This window comes from Penicillium expansum, assembly GCF_000769745.1.
Source record: "Penicillium expansum strain MD-8 chromosome Unknown contig284, whole genome shotgun sequence".
Lineage (NCBI taxonomy): Eukaryota > Fungi > Ascomycota > Eurotiomycetes > Eurotiales > Aspergillaceae > Penicillium > Penicillium expansum.
This window is the reverse complement of record NW_015971188.1, coordinates 251,394-279,051: the sequence shown is the minus strand read 5'-3', so window position 1 is coordinate 279,051 and position 27,658 is coordinate 251,394. Positions and strand designations below refer to the sequence as shown.

The following is a 27,658-nucleotide window of genomic DNA, read 5'->3' as shown; positions in this document are numbered from 1 at the left end:
ATGTGCCGGGTTCCCGGGTACCTGGATTCAGGGGTCGATTTCTACAGGTCGATGAAGGGGATCTCAAATCACAAGCTTGTACAGAGTAGAAGGGACTATTGATCCTCAACTTATTCATAAAGTGACAGGCTGACACCTGTGACCCGGGTGAGTCAGAGACTGGTGGATCCCTACAACATGGCCAAATTGTGCCTAACTAAGTCTGGTTAGTTGTTTGACTTGAGAATTAATGAAAACACGGAGTCCGAGCCTACAACTATGTTGTAGGTATGAATCATTAATAAGTTGCATTAATCTTATTATTGAATCGGGAGTCGCTTAATACTCCGTATTTGTCACTGGTCTGCGGCGGTGCGGCACTATCGAATTCTGACGACGCGGGACCCGCGGCTGATCTCTGTCAACTCTGCATGGGCGTGCTAAAACGAATCGAATTATTTTTAACCCTTTTCTTTTTAACGTGCTCATGATGATTTCGTATTGCTCAGTTGGGGAAAACTTTCGCTATGTAGGGCACAGAGGATGAAAAAAAGGACCGCCTTATCATTATACTCCACTGTGATATGACATCACAAGCACTAAACATTTTGGGAAGAACGAGAGACATAGGAGAAAACGAAAAGAAAAAGAAAATTCGTGCCTCATCACCGCGACATCCTACCAGGGACTGCGCGATCCGACCATCCAATCCTCCATTGCCAGCCATTCGCTCCACCGCGCCTCGGCCACTCGAATCTCATCCTCCGAGGGGTCACGCAGGGGCCTCAAGAAGGGTGTCTCTTCATCTGGAGAAATGTCGTAGGCAGCCTTGGTAGATGCCCACCCACTGCTCTTAGCCGTAAACAGATAGTTCACCCGTTCTTGTTTGTAGATGCAGCCCACGCCAGCCTCCCAATCACCACCGAAGAAGCCTTGCATGACAGTCGGTGAGTCCTGTGCCGTGACAATCAACCGTCTAATATATGGACGTAGTGAAACAAAGGACGATGGTGTAGATTCAGATGTCGGTGCGCTAGACTCAGAAGGTCGCTGACAGGGTAGTCGAATATTGATGAACGCGGCAAGGGACTGCACTTGGGGTGTATGTTGGCTATAATCGACGAAGTGCTGAACACAATTCTTATAATGTGGAAACCAGCCCGTGGGGTCCACACGACCAAACTCGGCATCGTTCAAGATCGACTGAGCCTCTGGGTTGGTCATTCCCTCTTCATGAGAGCGCTCGCGCCTATCCGAAATGCGTTCAGCGTCTCGTTCGACAGATCCTGGAACGGGGGCAGAAAGTCTTAGAATATTGGTCATTGTACAACCGGTGTAATAGGCAAGACCGGGATAGAGGGAAGCGTGGGAAGAAAGAACTCACTTTGAGCGAGTTGTTCGCGAGAATAAGGATCGCGCATATCCATACGCTGGGAGTTTTCCCAGCACTCTCTTCCAGAATCCTGCATGCTCAGTGACATGTTCGACAGTCGACATGTGTTGTTAATAGTATGCGACAAAGGAAGAATGTTTGAAACTGGAGGTGGATTTAGACTTGAGTTGGAATAGTCTATAATTCTGGGGGAGGCGAACGCCTTATAGCTCCGCGACCCAGCGCGGACGGGGAAGACCGAGCCATCAAGGGTGCCCAAAATCGATAACTTGTGAAGATCAAGGGCGGACTAGTTCGGGTTTCGGAGGTGAAGCCAGGGTGGGGTGGATCTGGGAAGCTATCGAAGAAAATCAAGCTTGAGCCACAGATATTTTCACTAGCCACGGTGAGCCACGGTTTGAGCCACGGTGTGACCGAGAATGTGGCTCGTGCGCTTATCCTCAAATAGCAAGGGGTGTGTGGCTGTGTCTCAACCCAACAATGGAATTGTCCACTAGTCTCTATTAGGCAGCCCACATGGTCGATCTAGATCTCTTACGGAGTAGTGTCTCAATAGTTCAATACATTCGAGGCTAGTCTCTTGAACTATCTCGCCCTACATCACCCTAAAATGATTTGGAAGCCCTACTACTAGCGGAAGATCAATGATCTCATGTTTCCGATCCGTTTTAGTGTTTGGTCTTTCTAAGATACTCGCTTAACTAGGTCTCTATTCGCGACCTGTGCGACATTGATGACACTTGAAGGTCCCACTTCTCTAAATAATTAAATAAAACTTATATTAAAAATTTGTTCTTTTACCCAAAGAGGTAGGATCCGGATCTGTTCGGTGGTGGATCTCATATCATATTTGGGATCCAAGGATCTGCGAATATTTGCTGTTCTTCCCTATCTGTGGCACATGTTTTTCTACAATAGGTACATATGGAAAAGAAAAATGAAAGAAAAATGAAAGAAAAATGAGAGAAAAATAACAGAAAAACGTGGACAGAAAGGAAAAAAAAAAAATCGAAGAAACAAAATGCAAGGGGGAAAGTAGAACGAGATGACACAATTCGTGGTGTCTCCAGGGCTGCAGGGATGATCCAAGTTCAAGCGAGTCCTCGTATCGAGAGGCTTGCCCATATCGGGGACTCCGACAGATCGGCCCTGACGCTCAGATGTTCCCCCCATCTCATCCAATCAAAGGACGCTATGCAAGTCCATCGAGTTTCGAAAACCCGACTACCCGGGTGTGACAAGATCCTACCTGTGAAAAAACAAATTAGGCTACTAGATGCGGATCAGCTTGACGTCTGATCTCCCCCGCTTCCAAATTGCTGCGGCTGAGCATGTTCAAGTCTTCGTTTAAATGCAGGCTGGTTCGCTTCTGGTCAAACCTGCATCTCAACACAGATTGAATACTTCTAAGGTTTCTTGATCAAGTCGTCATCTTGCATTTAAGACTTTGAGAGTTTATGTGATATACAAAAATATCACTTCAACACTTCAACAATTCAACACCGCAACACTCACCCCACTATCTACTACCCACTACCCACCATGAGTTACAAGACCAACTATGAGCTTTACGTGAGTAAACCCCATGGATACTTTACTTTGGATAATCAATCTGACTTGAATTTTCTAGTCTCGAGGAAGCATCGACAGCAGACGGTCACCCCCACCAGAGGAGCTTCTCTCACCGTTAGCAACGCTCTACCCGCATGTCGTGGCCCTGCAGCCACAATATAACCCCAGCAACTGCACCTTCACCGGTTACCGCGATACGGGATATTGGGCTGCAGCCTACACGACGCAGCCTATCGATGATTCCTCCATGTCCATTCATCGCATCAGTGGTAAGCTTAATCCTCTTTTTTGCTTCGGTCGCATTTAGTTCTAACATTGCCCTAGATGGTCGACCATGTCGATTTGTTTCTAAGCTACGCCGACTCCTCAGCCGAGATGATTTAAAACATCGTCGAGGATCTCGGGCAACTGCACGAACTGCATGAGCTGCGTTTCTCTCTTTCATTCTTTTTTTTCCCTTGGCGATCCACCTGAACAACATGCAAACGACCAGCGATTCACTTCTCGACATCCTATTATCCTCTTATGTGAGGCTACACTTTTTTTTGAACCTTTTGATACTCGGCACCGAGGCCTTAGCGGGCACGACTTCGCATTCACCTTTTTCTTTTGTTTGATCTTAGTCTTCATTCTTACAAGCGTCTTTTTGTCCTGGGTTTTTGAGCAAGCGACATTACAGCGAGGAGTTCTTTGACATGCATTGGCAACAAGCCTAATTTGGGGGCTATATTTTTTCTATTCTTGTTACTTCATTTGTCGCACATATTTTATATCAATGTATATAAAAGCAGAGTTGCCTGCAGAGATCAAATAAAGGGCCAATTACAGTCCAACTTTACCAAGAATGTCCACCTTTTACTCCGTTTCAGCTAATCCCCCAACTTGTATCCCATACATTACTAAATATCCATCCAGGTTTTTTGGTCCAATCGAAAGCGCATGTTTTTTAAGTCCAGACAACCCATTATTCACTATTATGCAGCCACCAGGTAATTGGGCCCCAGTGTCCCTTGCCCACATAAGTAGGAGAAAGCCACATGCCAACCTTGGAAGCAAGGTACACCTAAGGCAATGATGGCATAGAATGTTTGCTTTTTCTAGAACCGTAGCCTCATGGTTGAATCCCAATCCCACGGTAACACTCGTGACCCCTGCAGTCCCGGGGGAAAGGAACAGGAACAAAACACATAATGTAGGATCGCCGAGGGTGCAAACGCGTCAAACCCCGATCACTTGCATCAGGCCCCAGTATCCACCGATCACCTTAACATTATCATCTCAGTAATGATCGGCGAGCTCCACACGCCGATGGAGTTCTAGCCACAGTTATAATTACAGCCTTGGAGCCTTGGAACCTCATATGTTGTAGTTATCAATTATTCGCATCAATAGCGAGATACCCGCAGGTATGAGCAGATCTTGCGATATCAGCATTCCAATGGCTGAACGCTTAGGCACGAGATGCTTTGTTCCTGCAGAACTATGTGATACAAAGTTTCAGAAGTGATACAAGCTATGCACGTACCGGGATTTGAACCTTGTTTGCTTATCTATGGAGTCTACGGACCACAGGTACTAGGAGATTGGGAAACTCCCATGACCAGGCGTTTTAAGACCAAGGGCCGACCCGTGTCGATCACATGGTTGGCCCCCCGCCCCCCTCCCCCTCACAAGGTATTTGAAATATGTATCTAACGCGTGCTCCGGGGGTGCTTTTTGCGTGATCTTCAGAATTGTGGAGGCTTGGGTGCAACGTCGTGTATTGGTTATCTTTCTCTTCTGTACTTGCTTTTTGCTTGTGCTTGATTATCTTGACGCTAGTGCGGATCAGGAAGGACCATTGCGTTGCGCCAGGGTGAGAGTGAATGCACCTGACAGTGTATCTTTTTTTTGTTTTTTTTTGTTAAGGAATTGGATGGGAGATATGCTAGGATAGAGGCTATATAGGAGGCATAGATTACTGAAATAAGCTCATAGCTAAGGCATTAACTGTTATATAGCAAGGAGATGATATTCCGTGATTGGCACTACTGCTCTTCGCGCTCTTCGCGCTCTAGCCTGCAATATACGGGGTTTGATGCAGGGGGTAATGAAGTATTGTTGGTCGATCAACCTCGGATGATTTCCACGAGATCAGAATATTGGCCCTATCGAATGATGATAATAACACAATAATCATGTTCCAGATCGAGCTCATTTCTTGATGACGTCAATGGCCCAAATAATGAGGTACATCCAAGATGCCCTAGAATACTACCCAATCACTGTGCCACGCTTCCTTCAACTGATAGTACTACTAAAAGTTAATAGTACAGTCCTCACTCTAACTATAGAAGACCCTGGAAAGTGAAACAATAGGACAAAGTAATAATCGCTTTTAGTGGACTGGGATAGGTGCATATAATTATAAATGTTTAGTATATACAACTATATATAACCTTGGAAATTGACCGGGATTGTACCCCTTTTTTTGCTTCTTTTTTATTGGTGAAAGGAGTCATGGGATGCCCATCATATAGAGCACACCATAAGGCAGCAAACCCCCAAGTAGTCGGCATATGTGAAAGAAATCTGAAGAATCATAGACCGACGTGCAATTACCGATCAACGCATCCGCGCCAGAACTCTAACATTTCTCGCCCCACTGCTCTCCCCGCGAACATTCCCCGGACACCCCGGACTTGGACCAAAATAAATTTCTGTTCAAAAATGTCAACTGAATATCCTTTGGCAGGAAGCCCTGAGATATCAGAATCCCCGAAATATGAGTGCTCATTATGCCTCAAGCGGTACAAGCGACGTGAGCACCTATTTCGCCACATTAGCTCCCATACATCACAGCGGCCATACCAATGCAATTCGTGCAACGGGGCTTTTCAGCGCGCTGATGTTCTGAAACGACATCTGCGGACCTGTGATGGCGGTGGCTCGAAAGCAAGCACTCGAAGACGAGCTTGCGATCGTTGCGTTCGTCAGAAAAAGGCCTGTAGCTCCCATCAACCATGTCACAGCTGCGCCAAAAAAGGTGCCCAGTGTTGGTATTCCACAGACACGGGGTCTTCATCACGAGTAACGAAACATAGCTCCATGAAGGATACACCGAAACACCAAGACTTGAGTACTCAATCCACGGACCTATCACCACTGCCATCGCCATCGACATCGACATTTAATACAATGATGCCGTGGGGCTTCACTGTGGAGGACTTGCAAAACTTTGGCACAAGTCCGATCGATACCTCCTTTGATCCAGCTTCTATGCAATACACCAGTCCAACTTGGCCGGACTTTTCGGCATTAGCTTCCGAATGCCCGGCAACTTTCACAACGCCTGTTTCTAGCGACAGCCCTCAGAAATCGCTGCACTTCCTGGACAAATTTACTAGCAACACGGGTCTAGTGTCGAGCTTTGATTGTGGTACCCACGAGCAAAGAGAACAAGTTGCTGCCAGCTTAGACCAGCAAATATTGTCTCAGCTACAGCAGAGAATAATGTCACTGCCAGCCTTAGGCATGGATGTTCAATCTTCTTTGATACTGGAGAATAACAGTGATACAAGTTCAGCAAGTGAATTGTCACTGGATTGGTTCAGTGATCCACTTTCTTTGAAGACACACGAGATTCTTCTCTTAGTTGAAGAAGTGGTCACGATCAAACCGCGAAACAGTTCTGTCACCTTGGACTGGTCATCAGCACTCAGGGATGCATGTCTGCAATTCTTCTCTGCTTCGAACATAAGAAGATTTCTGGGGTTCTACTGGGCAATATGGCATCCTAATGTGAACTTTGTGCACCGGCCTACCTTCGACATGCTGGCAGCGAAGCCGACACTACTAGCTGCAATGGCTCTGATTGGTAAGAAATTCTCCCATGATTGGCGTTGGTAAAGGCTAACCATTGAAAAGTGCCTGTGTATCACCCGATATGCCTGATAACGAAGATGCGCGCACTTGGTTCAACTGTGTGGAAGAAATGGTTTTCATTGACGACGATTTCAACAGTGATTTGACCTACCAATCCTCTAGCAACATGTCCATTCAAAGACGCAAGATTCAGGCCGTACAGGCCGCCTACATAGTCTGTCTCTACCAGAACTGGGAGGGTGCGGATGCGAGCAAGAGTCGCATTCGACGTTACCGTTTTGCTACCCTGGTATCTGTAAGTGTACCTTCTGGTCTGCATATCGTCAGCCTATTAATGTACCAAAGACTGCTCGTGATATTGGTATCACGGCAGCGCGACATCTGAACTACAGCGAGCTCGGCCGCCATGAGTTCGAATGGAAAGAATATGCCGCTCGGGAGGAAATGATCCGGTGGGTCTCAATATTGCGCTTGAAGAAATAGCCACTGATACTCCTGAGCCATAGTCTGTTTACTTGGATCTTTTTACTAGACTCAGCATTCGTCATTTTCAACAACCTTCCTCCGCGGATGGTCATCAAAGAAATAAGGATGCATATGGCAACACCAGAAACCTGTTTTCAAGCGGCAACGGCAGACCAATGCCACCACCAAATCCAGCTCTTCCTGCCTGCAAGAAGTCTCTACTGGACGACATCCTTCCGCGGGTCGTTCGAGTCACTATGTAAAGACGATCTATCCGTCAATATCCGCCACCTCCTCGCTACCCTGGGTCCATTGAATTTATTCGCACTAACATCAGGTAAGCTACAGTTCAAGCCCCCATGATCCAACTTTGCTAATACTGTAGAATGTAGCAATTCACTCACAAATCTTCCAATTCCGCAGCGCGGTGGGCAGCTTCCAACTACGAGCCCCGATCCAAAATGCACTCAGCAACTGGCGCGATATCTGGCAGTTGTTTTCCTCGACGTTCCCCCAAGGAATCATGCCACACATGACAATTGAAGACCCTCACATCCAACCAGAGCAGCTCTGGAGACGAATGGGATTTTTCCGCTATGCCCCCGAGTACTGGCTTCTGGCTCATCTGATGGCAGATCGATTAGCAGTACTTGGCACATCTAAGCCGGAGAATGAGTTGGAGCCGCTCGATGAGGGCCCGCTGGACCCGATTCTGAATCGATATGACCAAACTAGTATGCGCCAGATTAATGATCTGATTATGGACTTTCAGACATTCCAGATTTGAAAGCCGGCTCTGCTGTACAATTAAAATGTCTCACTACAACAAATGAATCAATGTGTCATAATTTGGCTTTCGTAGATTGCTATCTTTTCAAGTCCCGGATTATTTTGAGAATACAAATCGCTATTGCTGAAACGATACAGATTTTGAACAAAGGCCAAAGCTCAGGCAATGAGGAGTCACTGGCAAATTCTGTTAGTGGCTAGCTGGTCGCAACGGGATGCAACATTTACCTCTCATGATGAGAACTCGGAAGAAACCCGGCCTCACGTTCTGATTCCAGTTTGAGAGACTCAGACCCATCTTCTCTCCAGTCGATTGCTGCTTTATGGAGACCCGGTATTGTGTCATGGTTTTCGAGTTCGAATCTCGGGGGAAGTGCAGTTACTGATGCTGCATCGTGGATTGGTTGCGATTGTACTATCGTCTGAGTCGTAGCTTCAAGTGTGTTGTCAGACCCAGGAATCTGCACCGACCGAGTGCTAATAGGTGCGGCTGTAGCTAGGAAGCTGAGGAGGAGGACGAAGAATGTGGTATATAGCGACCGAAAAAACATTTCTGATTTGCCGTAAAATAGGGAAGGGATCGAAGTCCTTTGAGATAAGTGCGAGAAAAGTGTGGGGGTGTTAGTTAGTTTATATAAAGACTTTCTAGGTTAATTTGAGTTTTGATCTAACTTAGTATTGTGCAGTTGGATTTACATTTTACTTGGATTTTACTTCGGCCAAGGTTTGGACCATGAGGATGACATCTTGGCGCTTATTGGACGATAACGTATTAGGTGGCTGAGTGGTCTTGGCACGGAATTAAGAAATGTTCATCGGACTTGATTACAGTAGATATACATATATCCAACTGATGTTGTCTATCTCTCACGAGATATTTCAAAGCATCAGGAATTCACAGGGCATAGCCTTTGCTTTCCCTTTTGTGCTATACCCTCCTTAGCCCCTCGGTCAACTGGCACCTCAAAAGAACCCCTGAAAATGGCTAAATGTATGTACTCCATTGGTTCTATCCAGCAATTCACAGAGCCCAGAGCCTACCAAGACTACCGTTTCCCCGGGATGTTGATCATTGATGCTAAAACTAAGATACAGTCGCTTGGGAGGCAACAGAATTCCGAAATCGAGAATGATGCAAGCTGCTTACGTGCCAAGAGATCCACCGGGTACGGAGTAGTCGTAAGCAAATCACATCAAGTCAGATCTACCTTAATTCTTCCCGTACGAATAAGGATGCACATCACTGGGAGCCTATTTTGGGCTTTGTCTTTGAGTGTACAGCCCGAGGCAACTGAATACTTTGCAGCTATGGATGGTATTGCGCAGCTATTTTCGATACGGTCGGACTCTTCTATTTGTACTTGGCATTGTCATCCGTCATTTCCGAGTGGCTCAGACCTACAAGATTGATTGAAGGACATGGATTGGATTATATATATCTTTGTGGTATATTGCCTGGCTACAGAACAAGCATACGATAGGGCAAGCTGAGAAGACTATGGTCATATACCACAAAAAAAATAAAAATAAAAATAAATAAGGTGTGCAGGAATACAGTCATCTTTTATGCAGGTTACCATAGTGAGCATACGTATAGAAAGGATATCTGGTATATTGTAAAAGCCCTGAGCATTGCGGTGAAGGCATTTTGGGGGACCTGATGTTCGGATGGCTCCACTAGTGACCGGGAAGCTGCCACGGTCGGTGCTTGCGTTGGCCTTGTTGGCCTGGCTTTGATCCCGTGTATTGGTGTGTAAGCCATCCGTCACATAAAAGGCTGCTTTATTCTCTCTTATTATTTTTCGTGATTATGAGAGATATATGCAGATCCAATGACCTCCTAGGCCCTGCTCAATCATCATCCGAGGGTTCTTGCGAACCGGTATCTTTGAGACTAAGAGGAAGAGAATGGGAGGCAGAGGAAGAAGAGATAGTCGCTGCCCTATATACCTGGAAGTGGTGAGTAACCTCTTAAGCGCTTGTGGGAAGTGTAGGTGTTAGAAAATATATCCCTACTAACCAAGAGTGTCTATCTCTAGCCTCTAAGTCCGCCGCTAGTAACTTAACTTTAAACTTTATACCGGCCCCTTGTCCTAAGGCATTACTAGCTCCCAGGATAGAGGCAGGAAAGGGACAATACCAACAAGGCGGGGGCTCCAGGACAATATCGGACGGAGTCGGCCCGTTATGCATATGTAAGGACAAAGGCCCGCACACTAAGCCCAATGAGAACAACACCCGCTCTAACCCTATATCCTTGATGATATCTCCGGGCATTCGGCTGATACGGACGAGCCCATGGCCAAAAATGCCGAGTCTCGTGGCTTTTTGCTGGGGTTTATGGGCCCCTGCCCCTGCATGGCTACCGGTTGCCCGCACAACCAAAAGAGATAGTGGCAATGTCTCCGTTCTAGATGAACTTAAAGTTCAAGAACCGGGGAAGTGAGAGGGGAAGAGTGGTGGGATGGGCATGTTGCTGCTAAACTTGGGGAAGGCGAAGATGTCTCTTGCGAGGGATACTCGATGCTGCGGCTCTGACGCATCAATGAATTAGAGTAGACGAGTGTAGCTGCTAGCCCAGGGACAGTATACCAACCATAGAAGGAAAGTAATATAACGAGAATACTCAAGCATGTGATTTATTGCAAGTTAAAAAAGGTTCTTTGCTGCTAGCCAGTGGACTTGCTGCTGTTCTTTGGGTGTGGAACCAACTTCCAATTGATTTTGAACTCTCATCATTGGTATAACTCTATTTGACGACCTTTCACTGATCAATTGTTTCACCATCATAGGTTGCTTGGAGTTGTGCATTTCGGTGAAAATATTCCCCCACATCCACTCCGACGCCCACCTCCGCATCCGCATTTATACACACATCCCACTCCGATCTCCGAGATTGACCATGATACTGGGGTTGAGCGATGCTAGAGCATGAAAATAAGGATCTAAGCAATAGCATTTAAATAGCAAAGAATATCTCTAGGGATGCTCTGGCCTCAATGTCAATCTTTTTTAGGAGTGCATCTTTGACGATTCACTCAGTTGCGAAAACAATCCCAAATATTCAAGATGTTACCAGTTACTGCACTAGTAGGGGCAGCTATTGCTCTCCTAATTCTTTCGCGCGTCCTCAAAATCGGACGTCGACCAAAGAACTACCCCCCGGGACCTCCAACATTGCCCATTTTGGGGAATATCCATCAGGTATGCGATAAGGTGCCTCCAAATGGAGAAATTTCAGCTAACTTTTCGCCTTTAGATGCCATCCCAAGATGCTCATCTTCAATTTGAAAAATGGGCACGTGAATATGGCCCAATCTACAGTTTGATGCTAGGCACCAAGTGTCTTATTGTGCTGTCCAGTGATGAGGCAGTGAAAGAGCTTTTGGATAAAAGAAGTGGTATATACTCGCACCGGCCAGAGTTGTATATTGGCCAGATCTTGTGCAGCGGTGACCTTAGAATGTTGATGATGGTAAGCCGTGAAGCTAAGCAAAGTGATTTCCAGACGCATCTGGTGGCTAACCAATTCTTCTATATTTAGGGCTATGGACCAACATGGCGTGGGGTGGGTATTACTGAACATCATTGCGATATTTGTGTTAACTTGATTCTAGTTCCGCAAAATGGTGCACGGCTTGCTTAACGTTACGACATCCAAGAAATATCTACCCTATCAAATGTTGGAGAATCGGCAAATGCTGTATCAATTCCTGACGGAGCCTGAAGGATTCCTGAAGCACATTAGACGATACTCCAATGCCCTCACGACCACGATGGTTTTCGGATGGCGCACACCCACATACGAAGACGAGAAAATGATGCAATTGTTTAACGGCTTCTCGGAATTTGCAGATCTCAACCAGACCGGAACGGCGGCAATCATCGACTTCTTCCCCTTGCTGCGGAAACTACCCGAATTTCTTCTCCCCGCACAACAGAAAGCAAAAGATCTCCACAAAAAGGAGAAAGCATTGTATCTGAACCACTGGTTGCGAGCAAAGGAAGAGGTTCGCCAGAACACAATCAAGCCATGCTTCTCCGCAGGAATGTACAAGGCACAGAAAGAAGACGGTTTCAGCGACGACCAAGCAGCTTATATTTCTGGAACCCTCCTAGAAGCCGGCTCAGACACTACATCAAGCACCTTATACGCCTTTGTCCAAGCCATGCTATTATTCCCAGGTGTCCAACACAAAGCCCAAGAAGAGATTGAAAGGGTGGTAGGTTCAGGCCGCCTACCCGTCATGGACGACCTGTCCGAACTACAGTACGTACGAAGCTGCATGAAAGAAACAGTCCGATGGATGCCGACAACCATCCTCGGGGCCGTCCCACATGCAGTCACACAAGATGACGAGTACAAAGGGTACTTTATACCGAAAGGCGCTGGTGTGATGAACAATGTGTGGGGCATCCACATGGACCCGGCTCGTCATCCCAGCCCGCGAGTATTCAATCCCGATCGGTACCACGACGACTGCCAGAGCTTCGGAGAGGCAGCGGCAAACCCAGATCCGTCGAAGCGGGATGTGTTCACCTTTGGTGCGGGCCGTCGTATATGTCCCGGCATTCATGTTGCCGAGCGTAGCCTGTTCCTTGGCATGTCGCGAATTTTGTGGGCGTTTGATATTACGCCAGAATGTAATACTGCGGGAACTCCGATTCTGCCTGATCCCGACCGCCTCACGCAGGGATTTGTGTGTATGCCTGAAGAGTTCCCTGCGAAGATTACGCCGAGGTCAAAGGAGAGAGCGGATTTGGTCAGAGGCGAGTGGAAAGAGGCGGAGAAACAGTGTCTCGATCGTGAGACAAGACAGTGGGTGCGGTCACCTGTGGAAGTATGAGTTGATGGAATGGCTGCTTGTTGTGTTATTTATGTATTTCCTGTGCCTGGGTTAGGTCCAATAGAGAAATAGTTGTACTTTGCCAAAGTTAACTGTATGAGACAAGTCTATCTCAAATATTATCAGACCAAAGTGCTGTCAGGCAACCAATGGTATGTAGATATAGGGAATGCGCCATATAAGAAGTACGTCCAGTTTGAACTCACTCCCATCACGTAGGGACTGGAAAATTCGATATGGCTGGTATCCGCGCAACCCAGTTTCTGCACATGAAACGAAAATTAAAATAGGGGGCTTATACCTCATTTATCCAAAATGTCGATTCTGGGCCCAGACCTCCAATTTTACACCCTGAAAGATCTTGGTCAGCACGGAGTGAGATGCGGATGGATATCTATGGAAAATAAATACCGAATCCAAATCAAGATATTGAGATACGCGTCAGTGCTCGTGGTGCTAGCTCTAGATTGGTCAAACAGTCGGTGTAACTAGGTTTTAGTAGCAACTATCGGTGAAACGAAAACCCAAAGAGGGCATTATCACCGCCATATAATTCCCGATCTGAACCAAGGGGGACGACATATTGATATGAGCCATATAACTCAGCGAACAGGGTGCTCTTCCTGTACACATATCCCAAGGAATCCTTGTAATGTAGATAACAGTGTTTATCCCGAGGAGAATGCTGGGATACTAATATAAATAGTCATGTCCGCGCCTGGTGTTGGTCTGCTTCAGACTCCCAGGAGAATATTCTTTTGACATGCTAACCTGCAGCGATCGAGTTAATGCAAATTCAAATGTCACCCGGAAAATCGCAGGCATTGGCACAGTCGACGCAATCAAGGCCGAACTCTTATCTTAGGGATTTGCTCGCCTTCCAGGCATTTGGGAAATCGATTATGAGAATTCAAATATTGGTGGACCTTTTTCTAGCTGACAGATGCATCTGAAGGTCAATGGGAAGACAATAATTATCTCGAGGCCCGAGAAAAGTAAAGCCTGCTGAAAGGCTTTGCTGACTTGGAATCAGAGATGTCTGTTGAGGAAGCTACCCCTTGAACGCTTAAGTGCAAATTTCCCATTTTCCGACGAAATAGGCGATTTCCGGTTGCATAGAAAAGAGAAAAAGAGCCAACGCACATCTCATGTCCCGTGTGACCCAACAGGCGACAGAATTTTTTTTTTTTCAGTCAAATCCAGGAAGGATCCCGCTTTTGAGTAAACCAGTGGAAAGGAAAAATGCCTCAGGTTTATATAAATGGCGCATACTGCGGGGCTGTGAGAACCTGCTTTTGACTCTTTATGATTGGTCAGAGAGCTGACAGCTAAGACGGGAGCTTGTTTTTTTATTTTTTATTTTTCTTTATTTTTTTTTTGTGATCGTTTTGGATGAAAAGGGAGAAAAGATAGAAAAAGGAAGAAATTGAGGAAAGGGCAACTGAAGGGGTTTATTATATACATATACATGTACTCCGTACATTAAAGTATACAATCTGAGGAAGATATGAAACATTTCTGAAGGGTAAAAATGCCCGAAAACAGCACAGCCACCTCCAGAGATGGCCTTTCTGTCTTGGCATAATATGTACGATTTCACTAGCCCCATGGGGGAACGGGCGTCTCGATTGCCGAGTGAACATAAATTTTGGATGCTGTATGCTGGATGCTGTAGTGTTGGTATTAGTTTAGATCCATTGTAAAAAAAAAGAGTACTAAAAAACATATGAGGCATTTCTGAGAGGCATGGTAGTATTGGGGAAAGTGGGAAATTGGGAAAGAAATTTTCCCGGTATCTTCTCTTAAATCAATTTGTTAGCCGCGTGGACGAAAATCCCTCATAGCTCTACACATAGCTATACCTAGGTACGGGGTATATGGAGTAGCTATAACACATGTAGTTAAGTACTTTCCAACCGTTTTACCCTTTTGAGTATTTTCCGAGACCCACGTCTGTGACAAAAGTACCGCATAATAGCATGAAACTATGGCCCAAGCTCTAGTCAAAGTGCATCGAAATAAATAAGAAAAAACCCAGAAAGAGCCACAAAGCCACAAAGTACAGAACCCTTTAAATGCACGAGCCAGTCTTAGTCGATCCTGTGGCTGTGATCACTTGTCGAATCATAGGGTTGATTTCCTCGCGACACACACATGCCTACGAAGTAATAGAGTAATAGAAAGAAAAATATTTTTTTTTTGTTTCTGTGTCATCATAGCTCTCAATATCCCGGTTGACCCCTCAGTCCTACCTTACCACAGGACGATCTTAGGGGGGGAAAAAAAGGTATATAAGCTCGTTCCCGTCCACGCACCATGCCCTTTCATCTTAACGAGGAATGCTTATCGACGGTCAAAAGTGGGCGTGTGAAGCTTGTATACGGGGCCACCGTGTGACCAGCTGCAAACACCATGGTAAGTACCTAAATAGCTGGCAATTTCTTTTTTTTCCCCTTCCCCTACCTCGCTGCTATACTAACCCCACACTCTTCAACATCCCNCCCCCCCCCCCCATTGCTCTAACCCATAAAGCTCCTAAAACTGACCTTGACAAAAACCCACTAGATCGTCCATTGATTCGCATCAAACGTAAAGGCCGGCCTTTTGCTACATGTACAATATGCAATGCCACGCCCTGCACATCTCCAATCGAGCACGCGCGCGCAAAACGTGACGCAGAGCTCAAATGTCCTTCAAAAGTAACGCAAACACAAAACACAGCCAAACCGAAGCCATATCTTCGGCATATGGAAGAAGAGAAATTGCAAACGCCATGGTGCTGATTGGTGTTTGCTCTTTTTCTAGAAAGCCTCGAGCCACGGAAGACTCCACCCGCGGCATAATCCGACCGGTTTCCTTCCCATTGCCCCTCGTCCGAGTCCAAGTCCAGCTCCGTCGGGGTCAATTTCGGGTTCGGTGGGCGGGAAGCCCCTCTCAACGGCTGTGACAAAGTCGAAGTCTAGGTCCGGGTCAAAGTCGGGCTACTCGACATCGTCGGCGTCGTCGCCTGGGAAGAATCCTGTCTACCATGATACTGTTGGGGCAGGAGATTGGTCGGGCTCGGAGAGCTCGATATCTAGGATTGAGTCTTCTAGACACACTGTGTCTTTCTCTGGGTCAGTTATGCCTGGTTTGGACTCGAACCAAACACTCAGCGCAGAGCAGGGTAACTCCCTTTCGCATTCCGCGCCAGGCTCGCTGTATGAGTACCCCGTGACCTCGGAGTCCGACACCACGGCTGCGGCCTTGTTCGATCCTGCATATTCTCTTCAGCCTTCTACGCTGGCGGTTTCGGGTTCCCAGGTCGCGCAGACGTTGTCCATGGTTAGTCCGCTCGAAGGGGTGAACCCCTTTGACTTCTCGCTGGACCCTGCGCTCGAGTTGGGTGATGGCACGTTGGGATATTTGAACGAGGTCGACCTAAGTATGGATTTGGAGATGCCGGCTATGGAGGAAGTGTTTCAGGTGGAGGATTGGTCTAGGTATATGTGGTCGGCTGAGACAGGGTTCGAGCATTTAGATACCGGATTTCCACCTGTGTCGCAATAACAGGAGGGGTCCGGGCTGCGAACCTGGTCAACAACTCGCGTGATGATTGATGATTGATGAGATTATTTTGAAGAGATTGACGTACATACAAAATGGAAGAGTGGAAGCATGGGCTCGGGTGCTGTTTGTGATATATCTTTGCATCTAGACTGCTACCTACAACTGGGACAGTTCTTTTCGTGGGGATTCAATGGAAACAACGTGTCCTATGCTCTATCCGAGACTCCGAATGGATGCCAAGCACGAATGCCCCTAATGCTCCTTGCTGATGTGAGATAATGACGACAACGGCACTGATGACGCCGACTATACAGGAAAATGAACAAAAATCAACAGAAAGCAGGCCTGAACCTTACAAGGCCCAACAAACAGGTTACAATTTAGACGTCCCTACCTACACCTCCTGGATGTAGTTCGCCGGAACGCTCTTCGTAAGACCACCCCGTTCGACGTCGGCCCATCCATCACCACTATCCCGGTTGATTAGGACAAATCGATCGCCCTCTGCCATATTCCACTCCATATCGCTCCGGGCTTCGTACTCGTACAATGCCTCGACATATTGTAATTTCTTGGCTCCTCGTCTGGGCGCGACGGCTGGTCCAACACGTTTCTGCGCGGCGCTTCCCGCCAGGGATGCCGAGGAATTTGAGTACGTTGACCCAGGCCGCTCAGGGATACTGGAACTAGCGGATGGCACGGGAGATGGTGTTGGGGCAGCTTCGACATATGCGGTTGGAACAAGTCCTTCGTTGGCTCCCGAGCGCACACGCAGCCATCCAGAACCATCTGTGCAATTGTTAGTACAACGTTGGGTGTAAACTATAAGACAAGCGGACATACCATCTGGTTGGAGAATCACCACTTCGTCCCCATCTTCCACGCTGACCTCATCTGAGCCGGTGGCTTGATACGCGTATAGCATCTTCCCCCGCGGCTCTTTGGACTTCGAGCTCATGCCAGAGTCGCTCGGCGGAGGTGCAGTCATGTATGCTGTTGGAGGTGGTGCTAGCACTCGGTTTCTCTTCGCGGCTGCTGGCTTTGTCTGCGCGACGGGAGCTGGAGGCTCTTCTGCTGGGCTTTCTGGTGTGGGCTGAGTAGCAACGTTCGATACTGACCGAGCTGTACTGGCCGCATATCCTGAGCTAAGAGAGGTCATTGTATTTTGTCGTGTCAGCGACGGAGCGGCAGTGGAAGCTGTAGGGGTGCCGACCTCCACACCAGGCACGGCACCAGCCTGTTCCTGTCGTAAGGCCTTGAGTTTCTTCTTGTCTTCCTTGGTTTGCTCGCCTGGGCACTCCGCGGGCACCTTCATTTGACATTTACTATGGCAGGTGTAACCACAATCTCGACAATCAAAGCCCTTGGCGGACAGGCCCCAGATTCTTTCGCCACAAAGATCGCAATTTGTCGGGATCTTGAATGTTTGAGAGCGGAAATTGTGGTTCTGGGCTCCCAACGACAAATCTCCAGCCACTGCCATGATAGTCGCTGTTTCTACCTCGGCTGTAACCCATTTGCGATCGACTTCGTGCAAGGATTCTTGGATGTAGAAAATGGACCGCACGACATCTAACTCGTTTCGATTATCTTTGCCTTGTTGAATATTTTCCCGTACTTTCTTGCTTCCTTCAACCTCACGTTTTTTCCGGTCTGACTCAACTCGTAGTTCACGGATTTGAGATTTGCTTTTACTCAGGACGTTGCGCAGGAAGACCTTGGCTGACTCATCGGCGATGATTGAAGCATCATCGTGCCATACTGGACTCGGCTCAAATCCTAGGTTTGCAGGTTCCTGCGATTGAGCCACATTGTGCTGGAGGAACATCAAGGAGTCCAGACGCGGGTTGTTGCGAGGGATTTCGACAAGGAGATTGCTTATGTGCTCTGTGCTATTTGAAAGAGATGATTTCTCAAGTTGCGCGGCGAGCGACCACATCAAGTTCACTTTTGCGACTCGTGTTTCATTGAGGTTTTGTAAACCCTGACCGGAAGTATGAGTACCGTTGTTGACCAAATATATGGGGAGTAGCAGGTTGATCTTACATCGATCACCTCAGGGACATATTCATGGTAAAATTTCTCCTTGAGCTTATTTGTCACATTGATGCTGATGAGATAGAGGTTCTGCCAGCAAGTTAGCATCACGACACGAAGATTTCAGTTTAATGAGCCCTGCCTTATAGTTGTTCATCTCCAGTATTTGTTGTTGATATGCTGTTTGTGCTTTGCTCTTGCCATGATCGAAAGAGGATTCCATTTTCTTTCTGCGTGATTCAACCTCCTGGCATGCGCCATCGTATTTACCCTTGGCTTTTTTGAGATCGCCATATGCTGCCTCCCGTTCCTTTTCTAACTTTCCATGATATTCAACATGGCATTTGCGAATCTCTTCATATTGAGTGGCAGCTTGTTTTAGAGGATCCGCCACTTGCAGTACCAATTCTGACGCAAACTTGTCCCGCTCGGCGGCGTGAGATTCCACGGCGTTCAATTGCGTAGTCCATGTAGTGAGCGATGCGCTTTCGAGGGAGCCGGGGGTTAAGGTTGGTGTATCGCCTACACTTAAGGGGCTGATCTTCTTCGACTTGCGGTCATAGTACTTCTTGCACAGGGCCGTTAACTTGGATGCGTATTCCTTCTCAATAGCACTGCGCTCTCGGTAAAATTGGTGTATCTCATCTACCCATGATATACCATTCGATACCTGTGCAACACATTTGCATTAGCTCCACTTCAAGCGCACAGGGTGATCTGACGGTTCGGTTGCGGGGAAAGGATGCCGGGAACATACCCAATTGTTCACTGGTTTGAAGGAATCCTAGATAAATCAATCTAGTTAGTTATGCATCTGGGACCATCTCCATACAATATTGATACCTTTAACTCTGCTCCGAATTGGGGAGCAACGTCTGCGGCCGCCATGGCTGGATTCAGATCCCAAGGCAGACGCGCATGGGACAGCGCGGGAATGGAAGACCGAACAATGAGACGGGGTTGCCTTCGGTATCAGCGCTGCTCGTTAATGAGCCACTTATTTTGGTATCGATCAAAGTAGTCAATATCTCCAATTAGGCAGTGTTCAATGGGCTATTGAGGCCATTCAGACAGGAAGAATGAGCTCAATAGCCAAGGCGGGGAGAAGGCCGGTCCCTGTGACAGTACCAAACATACACGTTGCTGGTAGTCAATATGTGTCATGGGCATTCATGGGCACTCATTACAATACCATTACATTTATTTCACTTTGCCTCAATTCGGACTAGTTTCCTATCCTTCGGCGTCATCTGTTTTTGCTCTTCCGTTCAGAGAGCTCGAATTGTTTTCTTTGGCTATTGTTCTTCTCTCCTTGGTGCTTGGATTTCCGATTTCCTCCATTCTACCTGAGTCCCAAGTTATCCTCAGTTGGCGCCATATTAGTCCTTAATCGTGGACGCAGCCATCTCATTTCATTTCGAACTTTTCTTTACCCCACGACCACCCCTCCACCTTCCCTTCTCCAACTCTTTCTGGGTTTCTGAAATACCCGACTTTTGCATAATGTCTGATAATCCAGAGACCACCGCTGCTGCGGGTTCCTTGGCTGATCGTATTACCAAACCTGACGAGTCGAAGGCCACCGGTACGAAACGAGACCACGCCACTGTCGCTGATTCCTCCAGTCCACACGACCGGAAAACGCGTGATACCCCGGCTGATAGCTAATATATTTTTCTTTAATTTCACAGATACCTCCAATGTCTCCAGCACCCCCAAGGAGGACGGAGCCTCTGCCCCCGCGCAGGGCTCGGCAGAGCTTGAAGAGCCCGACTACACTGTCGCGGTGAAATTGAGTGATTTACAAGCGGACCCCAACAACCCCCTGTTCTCAGTCAAGAGTTTCGAAGATCTGGGCCTGTAAGTGCTAGTTATTGGTGCGCTGGTGCAAATGCGTGTCTCACAGCTAACTTGATTGACAATCCAGTGATGCGCGCATTCTGAAAGGTCTCTCGACCATGAACTTCCGCAAGCCGTCCAAGGTCCAGGAGCGCGCTCTTCCCCTCTTGATGAGCAACCCCCCGAAGAATTTGGTTGGTCAGTCGCAATCAGGTACCGGCAAAACTGCGGCCTTCGTCCTCAACGTCCTCAGTCGTCTCGACCTCTCAACCGAGCAGTTGCAGATGACGCCTCAAGCTCTGATCCTCGCTCCTACCCGTGAATTGGCTCGCCAGATCGTTGGCGTGATCCAGGTTATGGGTCAGTTCCTTGAAGGTCTCGTCATCGGCACTGCTGTTCCTGCCGATTCCAATGCTCGCCCATCAAAGATGGATTGCTCAATTGTGGTTGGCACACCTGGCACTGTTCAAGATATGATCAAGAAGCGTATTATGAACCCTACAGGCTTGAAGGTGCTTGTCCTGGACGAGGCCGATAACATGCTTGACCAGCAAGGCCTGGGAGACCAGTGCATTCGGGCCAAGGCGTAAGCACTTCTAACCCCCCAGCACTCAAAGCTTTCAGCTAATAGTCCCACCTGGGTAGGATGATTCCACGAACTGTCCAAATCGTCCTGTTTTCGGCAACCTTCCCCGCTCATGTCTACCGCTATGCGGGCAAGTTTGCTCCTGCCGCAAACGAGATTACCCTCCAACACGAAGAGTTGACTGTTGAGGGCATCAAACAACTCTACATGGATTGCAGCACTGATGAGGAGAAGTATCAAAACCTCGTCCAGCTCTATGGACTTCTCACTGTCGGGTCCTCAATTATTTTCGTCCGGGTAAGTACCATCTTGGAGTAAGATTGGAATATTGCTGATCTCCATATAGACCCGTGCCTCCGCCATTGAGATCGAGAAGCGTATGGTTGCTGAGGGCCACACTGTCGCCTCGCTGACTGGTGGTGTTGAGGGATCCCAGCGTGACGCGGTGATTGATTCCTTCCGCAGCGGTGAAGCTAAGGTTCTTATCACGACCAACGTTTTGGCTCGTGGAATCGATGTGTCTACAGTTTCCTTGGTCGTAAACTACGTGAGTCCATTGCTTATCCGCTTTCGCTTTCAAAACTAACCTTTGCCGCCTTCAGGATATCCCCGAGGAATATTCTTCCGGTCAGCGCACCAACACACCCGACTTCCAGACCTATCTGCACCGCATTGGTCGTACTGGTCGCTTTGGTCGCATTGGCGTTGCAATCTCATTCGTTTCCAACCGCAATGAGTGGGAGATGCTTCGCAAGATCCAAGAGCACTTCCAGTGCGTTATCGACCGTATTGATACCAGCGACTGGGACGAAGTGGAGGATATGATTAAGAAAACGATCAAGAACACCCGAGCTCAGGCCGACTTTGTCAAGAGCAACTAAATGTACGAAATGTCGGCATCGATGTCGTACATGATACATTGATCCCTTCTTTCAGTCCCGACTTTCTGAATTGAACGAATCATTTCACGTTCCATGCTTCGAAGAGTGACGAAATCTCTTCTTTTTTCCGCGGGCCAAGGGGGTGAGGGAAATTAGATACCTATTTGCGCGCATGGCTGCCCCTGCAGTCCATTTCACTTCTCCTGGTCTGCATTTGCCAGATATGCTAAAAGAGGCGGCTGGCTTCAACTCGAGGAAGTCAATTGCTATTCAAAAAAACACCATGTCTTTTTCATTTCGACCTGTCTGTAGATTGTCTTCTCTTCTTTTCATGTCACCATGAATTCATGCTGTGGGTCGTTTTTCAGCACCTATCAATATTTTATGCATTCGGATTCTCTCGCATCTTCTTCATCTTGCCATGGAATCAGTTTTCTGCTCAGTCCATGCAGACCTCGAGAGTTTAGCAATAATGCCAATGTAACAACATTTGAAACGACGCGAAGTTGAAACGCGCAGAGGATATCATTCACCCGACTATCGTCATAACCACCATTGCCTAAGCAACTTAAACTCTAGCTGCAGTTCTGCGGGTTGACAGGAACAGGAACGGGCTTTTCTCGTGAATGGGAAGACAAAGTCAGGAAGCGCAAATCTTCCAAGAGTATATATTTTGGTGCAACATTGGGCGGACTTGCTACACACTACTGCCACTGGCATTGAGCAAGGCCGATAGGAGCTGACTACATCATTTCATACGCATCTCTTATGAAGTGATGCGATGTATATCACGGGATCATTGATAGCATAGCCTAGGTACCTGTTTTGTTGTATTTAATCTAGTGGATTCAACCATACCCATAAAGTTGATGGGTACCCCCTCGACGGAGGCAAATTGACGAGGCAGGCCTACGGTTTGATTCCGCAAAGTCCTTCTGCCCAATTATATACATGAAACTACTACAACACAGCAACCCCCCTAGAGCAACCACTGATTAAATGCAACCCCAAAATCCATGTTATTGAACAAATCCAGGCCATCAACCTCCATCATCGGATCAAAGTCAAAAGCAGAAGTATCTGCAAGATTTGAGTCGGGAAGAATTGAATGCGGCTCCAGAATCTCATCAATAATCCTAGAGAACAGCTGACTAGCCCGTTGAAACAGAGCATAGTTGGCATTATCTGGCCGAACGATAGATTCGAGGTGCGAAATGAAGACGCTCAAATTGCGGATAAGTGCCGATCTCGACCCTTCGTAGAGGAATGCCTCGCCTGTGCGTTTTTGGTGTTGCAGGGCTTTGATGAGTAGACTGGCGCTAGGGAAGCCGTAGAGCAGGACCTGACATTCAATTAGTATTACAATGTCTACAAGAAGAATTTCCTTATAGTACGTACCGTCCACGCAAATTCTGGCCGGAGATCGACCGTTTGTTCGCGTTGCGTGCCTAATTTGAGGACCGTTGATAGTATGTCAACGCTCACGGAGAGCAATGCCGTGTTTCCGCGCGGGTTGTTCTTCCCGGCAATGAGTCGTTGAATGAGGAAGTCATTATACAGGTATGCCAGATATGAAATGTTCATCATGAGGCACACTGCTATATGTAAATTTTGATCCCAGCATTGTGGGCTGTAGCGTAGCCAATTGGGGAGCGAATCCCATGCTAGATGACATCGCTGCGAGATATTCCTGTATGGTATCAGCTGCTGAACATAAATTGAAAAGTAAATGACGACGTACTTGAGCATATTTTCCATCTCGGGTGTCACATTCTGCAAGGAGACCTCGAGAATCTCATCCCGAAATGTACTGATGATAAACCGCACTCGTATCCATGATGAACGCTGGACTACTCCGTGAGTATTCCAACCATTCTCATCGAGGTAGTCGTGAGAGTAATTTAAGACTATATTATCGGTAGCGAGTGCCTCATCGCTGATATCAAGAGGCATGCGACAATCGGCGTATCGCCATGGTATTCTTGGCGGTCGACCTAAGAATGTGGCGATGCTCTTGTCAAGCTGATAGGCTGCAGCGAATTGCCGTCTACGTGACTCCAAGAGAAACTCGGGTACATCGCTCGAGGCCTTGGAGTCACGGTGGAGGCCAAGTGCGAAGATGTCAGTGGAAAGCTCGCCCAGTCGCTTCCAACAGGCGGGGCCTAGAAAGTGTTAGGAAAGGTAAGGTGGCGGATGGATCGAGTGGACACGAACTTGAGTCGCCATGTACTACATATGACAATAGGAGAATCTCATGTACCAGCCATATTGTCAGGTCATTCAGTGGCGTAAGAATTTTGCAAATGTGCAGTGCAGCCTCGCTGGCTGCAAACATCTTATGGGCATATTGAGACCGTGAGGTTCGGTCCTCATCGCACCTGTCACTAGCAAGACCCAGATATCTTGCTCGACCAGCGAGAGCGCAGAGAAGCCCAATAATCTCAAGGCGGATTGCTGGACCCGTAAATAGCGTATGGAAGTCTCGCCCTCGTGTCGCAGACGGAACCTTAAAGGTCTCAGATGTGTTTTGTATTATATTCACTGTCAGTGAAGATGTGAAATCAGCAAGATTGCGGTCTGATATGCTTTCTTTACACATGGACCCGACCGGAGCAAGGCTGTTGAGCACGAATGGTGCCGCTATAATCGCACTTTGGCTTTGTGTATAATAATCGCGGATGAGGGCTTCAGCTGTAGCAAAATCGTTGAGTGTCAATATAATTTCGGAGATCTTGTGGACCCAATATGGTGGTAGGACTCTCTGGGCAGATTCAATCTCCAATCCCAGTCCTTGATCTTCCGAGCCCAAGTCGACATCCCCAGTTAAGGGGGATACGAAGCTCGTGGGACCGAAATACCCAGAAAGTAGTGGTTGGGTGCGGGCTATGCGCCCAGAAGAGCTCTCTTGTCCCGCATTAGACACGCCGGGATTGAGTGATGTCTCGCTTGAATGAGGGTTCCTGGGAAATAGTAATCATAAGAGTCTGATATGTATACATATGGATATAGCTACGGAAGTGCATTGGGCCGATAATTGATCACTGGAAAATCAATGATGTAGACCGCTCGGAAATGCCATCAAAAGAAGTGAATTTACAATTGACACACCTTGCTAACGGAGGTCGATCAAAGGGAACTCCCTCTGCCAATGGGAAGATACGGCGACCCTTACCCCTCGTCAGGGGAGCGGGGTGATAGTAACATCGCGTGGAGACCCCACGATCTCTACAGCGACTACATACAGGTAATGCATGGTCACAGCGGACTTTGTCTTTGCGGCATGGCTCGCAGGAGGCTTGTTTACCATTCCGACGACGCGAGGTACTGCCATCGGTACATGTATTTAGCGGGTGGCATTGAAAGAAGGTAGAAGACTGATCACTTACCTCATAGGGAAATACAGGTCTGTTTAATGCAGTGTTTCCAAAGGCAAAATGCAGTCCAGGGAATTTCGGTGTTCGCTACTCCGACCAGTTAGATTGAACGCCGAAGAACTCCGGTGGAAACCGGTGGAGACTGCTAGTATACAATATACGACATCGACGCTAGGAAACAGCTTTAGAACAGGTATATACTTATTTGTACACGATACTACATGATAATCAAACGCCAAGAAATCGATCCAACTACATCTGTACGAATATAACATCCTTTCCCCCTTTGATTGTACCCTGCAGATAAGCCCCTCAGATAACGTGAGGAGAAAGATAAGTCACATGGTGACGCTGTACTTCCCCTCCCTCTTCCCCCCTTCCCTTCCTTTCTTTTTTTTTGTAAACTCTCTTCATATCTTGCTTCATCACTTTGGAGCATCTCTTCTCTAAGTAACCATGTTGAAAACAGAACCAGTCGCCACCGTCTTACCCGTATCAATGGAACCATCTCCAACAGCTCCCCCCACCGACCCCAATCCCCGATTCAGCAAACATATTATCGTAAGGAAGATCAGATCTATTCTGACTTCAATGTTCGTATGATGCTGATATCAAGTATAGTTGACCACTTACCCCGGCCAGAGCGGCATTGAACCCGTCCCCCTTGAGTGGGGCGCACCCGACGCCAAATCCCGGGGTCCGGTAGTTGTATCCCGCAGCGGGAACCTTGTCAAGCGCCGCAATGCCATCGGCGCCCACGGCGGAAGTTACAGCATATACAATGCCCTTGCTATTGCCGCTGGTGACTTAGATGCGGATTTCCGACCGGACTTCCGTAACTCTGAGCCGACTTTTAATTTCCCCCCGCAACCTGCCTGGGCGGATAAGAAAAAGATCGTCTCTATCGACCCTTACGGCCATGACATTGTCAACCAGTTCAAGGCAGAGCTGGAGGCTGGCTGGGATATCCGTCCAACTATGGCGGTCACTCGGGCTAATATGAAACTCGCGGAGATTGCCGATGATGTGAAGAATGGCCTGCTTGAGGTGGACGGGTCTATCCTTGTTGATTCATCCGGCGAGGTTCGTGTCACTAAGGTAGCAGCCGAGCCTGTCTGGTATCTCCCTGGTGTGGCAGAACGATTTGGGGTTGACGAAGGCACTCTTCGTCGGACTTTGTTCGAACATACCGGTGGGAGCTACCCCGAGCTTATCACTCGGCCTGATCTGAAAACCTTCCTGCCACCAATCGGAGGCCTTACTGTATACATCTTTGGCCCACCAGAGCGGATCGCGGACGAGAATGTGAAGCTAGCTCTGCGTGTCCACGATGAGTGTAATGGCAGTGATGTCTTCCAGTCAGATATCTGTACCTGCCGACCATACTTGGCATTTGGTATCCGCGAAGCAATCCGAGAGGCACAGAACGGTGGCAGTGGTGTGGTCATCTACTTCCGCAAGGAGGGTCGAGCCCTTGGAGAAGTGATTAAGTATCTTGTGTACAATGCGCGCAAGCGTGGAGGTGATACCGCCGATAAGTACTTCACTCGGACAGAGAATATTGCTGGTGTCCGCGACGTAAGGACCCTCATAATCTAACGTGGCTCGCATGTACTGACTTTGCCCACTGCAGATGCGATTCCAAGCTCTCATGCCCGACATTCTGCACTGGCTTGGCATCACAAAGATCGATCGCATGCTGTCAATGTCAAATATGAAGCACGATGCCATCGTAGACTCTGGCATCAAGATTATCGAGCGTATCCCTATCCCTGACGAGATGATTCCTAGTGATTCAAGGGTCGAAATTGATGCCAAGATCCAATCAGGATACTTCACTACCGGCAAGCAGCTGACGGATGAAGAACTGACTCAAGTCCGTGGACGCGGCTGGGAGAAATGGGAAGATATCTCGGTAAGTTCAACTGCCACCTCGGACACATTGCAGACTCGTGTGACTGACCGTTCCTGCAGCACTAAATCTGGGCATCATGTTTCCTTGTCGAGATCAGAAGCCAAACTCGTAACTTCAATTTTGGTAGTCCTCTTTCGTTAGTAATTTGGTCAGTGTGATGTGTGTACCACCCCACGTTATCACACACAGGGCACTTTGTCGTGACTTCATAAAGAATGGATCCATATTTAAGAGATAAATTAAGAAAAGAGACTGCTTGAGTCGAATAATAACTTCCATGTCGCGGTTTGAGTAAGACGAGTAGTAGCAAGCCGCAAGGTACTCACTATAAGACATTCGGGGTACTTCCGATATTTGAACAGACTGATATTAGGAATGGTACCTTGGTAGCGTATGTAATCATCGGCCTAGACGCCGATGCGGATTTATTTCCACTATCTAGCTTCATCTTTCTCTAGAGAGACTACAACATATTACAGCTTCCACCGGATTCCACTACTAAGCTTGCACGCCCCGTGCAAGAACATCCTTGTAAACGTCAAGGCAAGGCAAAGCTGGCATATAAGGC

At 47.6% G+C, this 27,658-nt stretch overlaps 10 protein-coding genes across 10 annotated transcripts; 6 read left to right on the top strand and 4 right to left on the bottom strand.

Moving 5' to 3' along the window:
* Positions 1-657: 657 nt before the first annotated feature.
* On the bottom strand, positions 658-1,476 carry PEX2_085890 (uncharacterized protein; the record flags this gene model as incomplete). Its single annotated transcript, XM_016745859.1, has 2 exons — positions 658-1,228; positions 1,364-1,476. The coding sequence occupies 2 exons, from the start codon at positions 1,474-1,476 to the stop codon at positions 658-660; spliced, it is 684 nt and encodes a 227-aa protein (XP_016602306.1).
* Positions 1,477-2,914: 1,438 nt separating this feature from the next.
* Positions 2,915-3,328, top strand: PEX2_085880 (uncharacterized protein; the record flags this gene model as incomplete). The annotated part of the gene is made up of 3 exons (XM_016745858.1): positions 2,915-2,944; positions 3,003-3,213; positions 3,315-3,328. 3 exons carry the CDS (start codon positions 2,915-2,917, stop codon positions 3,326-3,328), a joined length of 255 nt encoding a protein of 84 aa, XP_016602305.1.
* A 2,793-nt stretch (positions 3,329-6,121) lies between these two features.
* On the top strand, positions 6,122-8,060 carry PEX2_085870 (putative C2H2 transcription factor; the record flags this gene model as incomplete). Its single annotated transcript, XM_016745857.1, has 5 exons — positions 6,122-6,800; positions 6,886-7,103; positions 7,154-7,260; positions 7,315-7,610; positions 7,666-8,060. 5 exons carry the CDS (start codon positions 6,122-6,124, stop codon positions 8,058-8,060), a joined length of 1,695 nt encoding a protein of 564 aa, XP_016602304.1.
* Positions 8,061-8,286: 226 nt separating this feature from the next.
* PEX2_085860 (uncharacterized protein) lies at positions 8,287-8,613 on the bottom strand (the record flags this gene model as incomplete). The annotated part of the gene is made up of 1 exon (XM_016745856.1): positions 8,287-8,613. The coding sequence occupies one exon, from the start codon at positions 8,611-8,613 to the stop codon at positions 8,287-8,289; it is 327 nt and encodes a 108-aa protein (XP_016602303.1).
* A 2,518-nt stretch (positions 8,614-11,131) lies between these two features.
* On the top strand, positions 11,132-12,909 carry PEX2_085850 (cytochrome P450; the record flags this gene model as incomplete). Its single annotated transcript, XM_016745855.1, has 4 exons — positions 11,132-11,266; positions 11,322-11,537; positions 11,607-11,630; positions 11,680-12,909. 4 exons carry the CDS (start codon positions 11,132-11,134, stop codon positions 12,907-12,909), a joined length of 1,605 nt encoding a protein of 534 aa, XP_016602302.1.
* Positions 12,910-16,032: 3,123 nt separating this feature from the next.
* Positions 16,033-16,458, top strand: PEX2_085840 (uncharacterized protein; the record flags this gene model as incomplete). Its single annotated transcript, XM_016745854.1, has 1 exon — positions 16,033-16,458. The coding sequence occupies one exon, from the start codon at positions 16,033-16,035 to the stop codon at positions 16,456-16,458; it is 426 nt and encodes a 141-aa protein (XP_016602301.1).
* Positions 16,459-16,852: 394 nt separating this feature from the next.
* Positions 16,853-19,383, bottom strand: PEX2_085830 (putative actin polymerization protein Bzz1; the record flags this gene model as incomplete). The annotated part of the gene is made up of 6 exons (XM_016745853.1): positions 16,853-17,247; positions 17,302-18,442; positions 18,505-18,585; positions 18,740-19,165; positions 19,253-19,279; positions 19,339-19,383. The coding sequence occupies 6 exons, from the start codon at positions 19,381-19,383 to the stop codon at positions 16,853-16,855; spliced, it is 2,115 nt and encodes a 704-aa protein (XP_016602300.1).
* A 615-nt stretch (positions 19,384-19,998) lies between these two features.
* dbp5 (ATP-dependent RNA helicase DBP5) lies at positions 19,999-21,801 on the top strand (the record flags this gene model as incomplete). Its single annotated transcript, XM_016745852.1, has 6 exons — positions 19,999-20,080; positions 20,187-20,355; positions 20,423-20,920; positions 20,980-21,217; positions 21,267-21,467; positions 21,523-21,801. 6 exons carry the CDS (start codon positions 19,999-20,001, stop codon positions 21,799-21,801), a joined length of 1,467 nt encoding a protein of 488 aa, XP_016602299.1.
* A 979-nt stretch (positions 21,802-22,780) lies between these two features.
* Positions 22,781-25,132, bottom strand: PEX2_085810 (transcription factor domain-containing protein; the record flags this gene model as incomplete). The annotated part of the gene is made up of 5 exons (XM_016745851.1): positions 22,781-23,143; positions 23,200-23,491; positions 23,543-23,963; positions 24,016-24,761; positions 25,044-25,132. The coding sequence occupies 5 exons, from the start codon at positions 25,130-25,132 to the stop codon at positions 22,781-22,783; spliced, it is 1,911 nt and encodes a 636-aa protein (XP_016602298.1).
* A 541-nt stretch (positions 25,133-25,673) lies between these two features.
* On the top strand, positions 25,674-27,155 carry PEX2_085800 (putative GTP cyclohydrolase II; the record flags this gene model as incomplete). The annotated part of the gene is made up of 4 exons (XM_016745850.1): positions 25,674-25,736; positions 25,797-26,753; positions 26,809-27,090; positions 27,150-27,155. The coding sequence occupies 4 exons, from the start codon at positions 25,674-25,676 to the stop codon at positions 27,153-27,155; spliced, it is 1,308 nt and encodes a 435-aa protein (XP_016602297.1).
* Between the last annotated feature and the right edge of the window lie 503 nt (positions 27,156-27,658).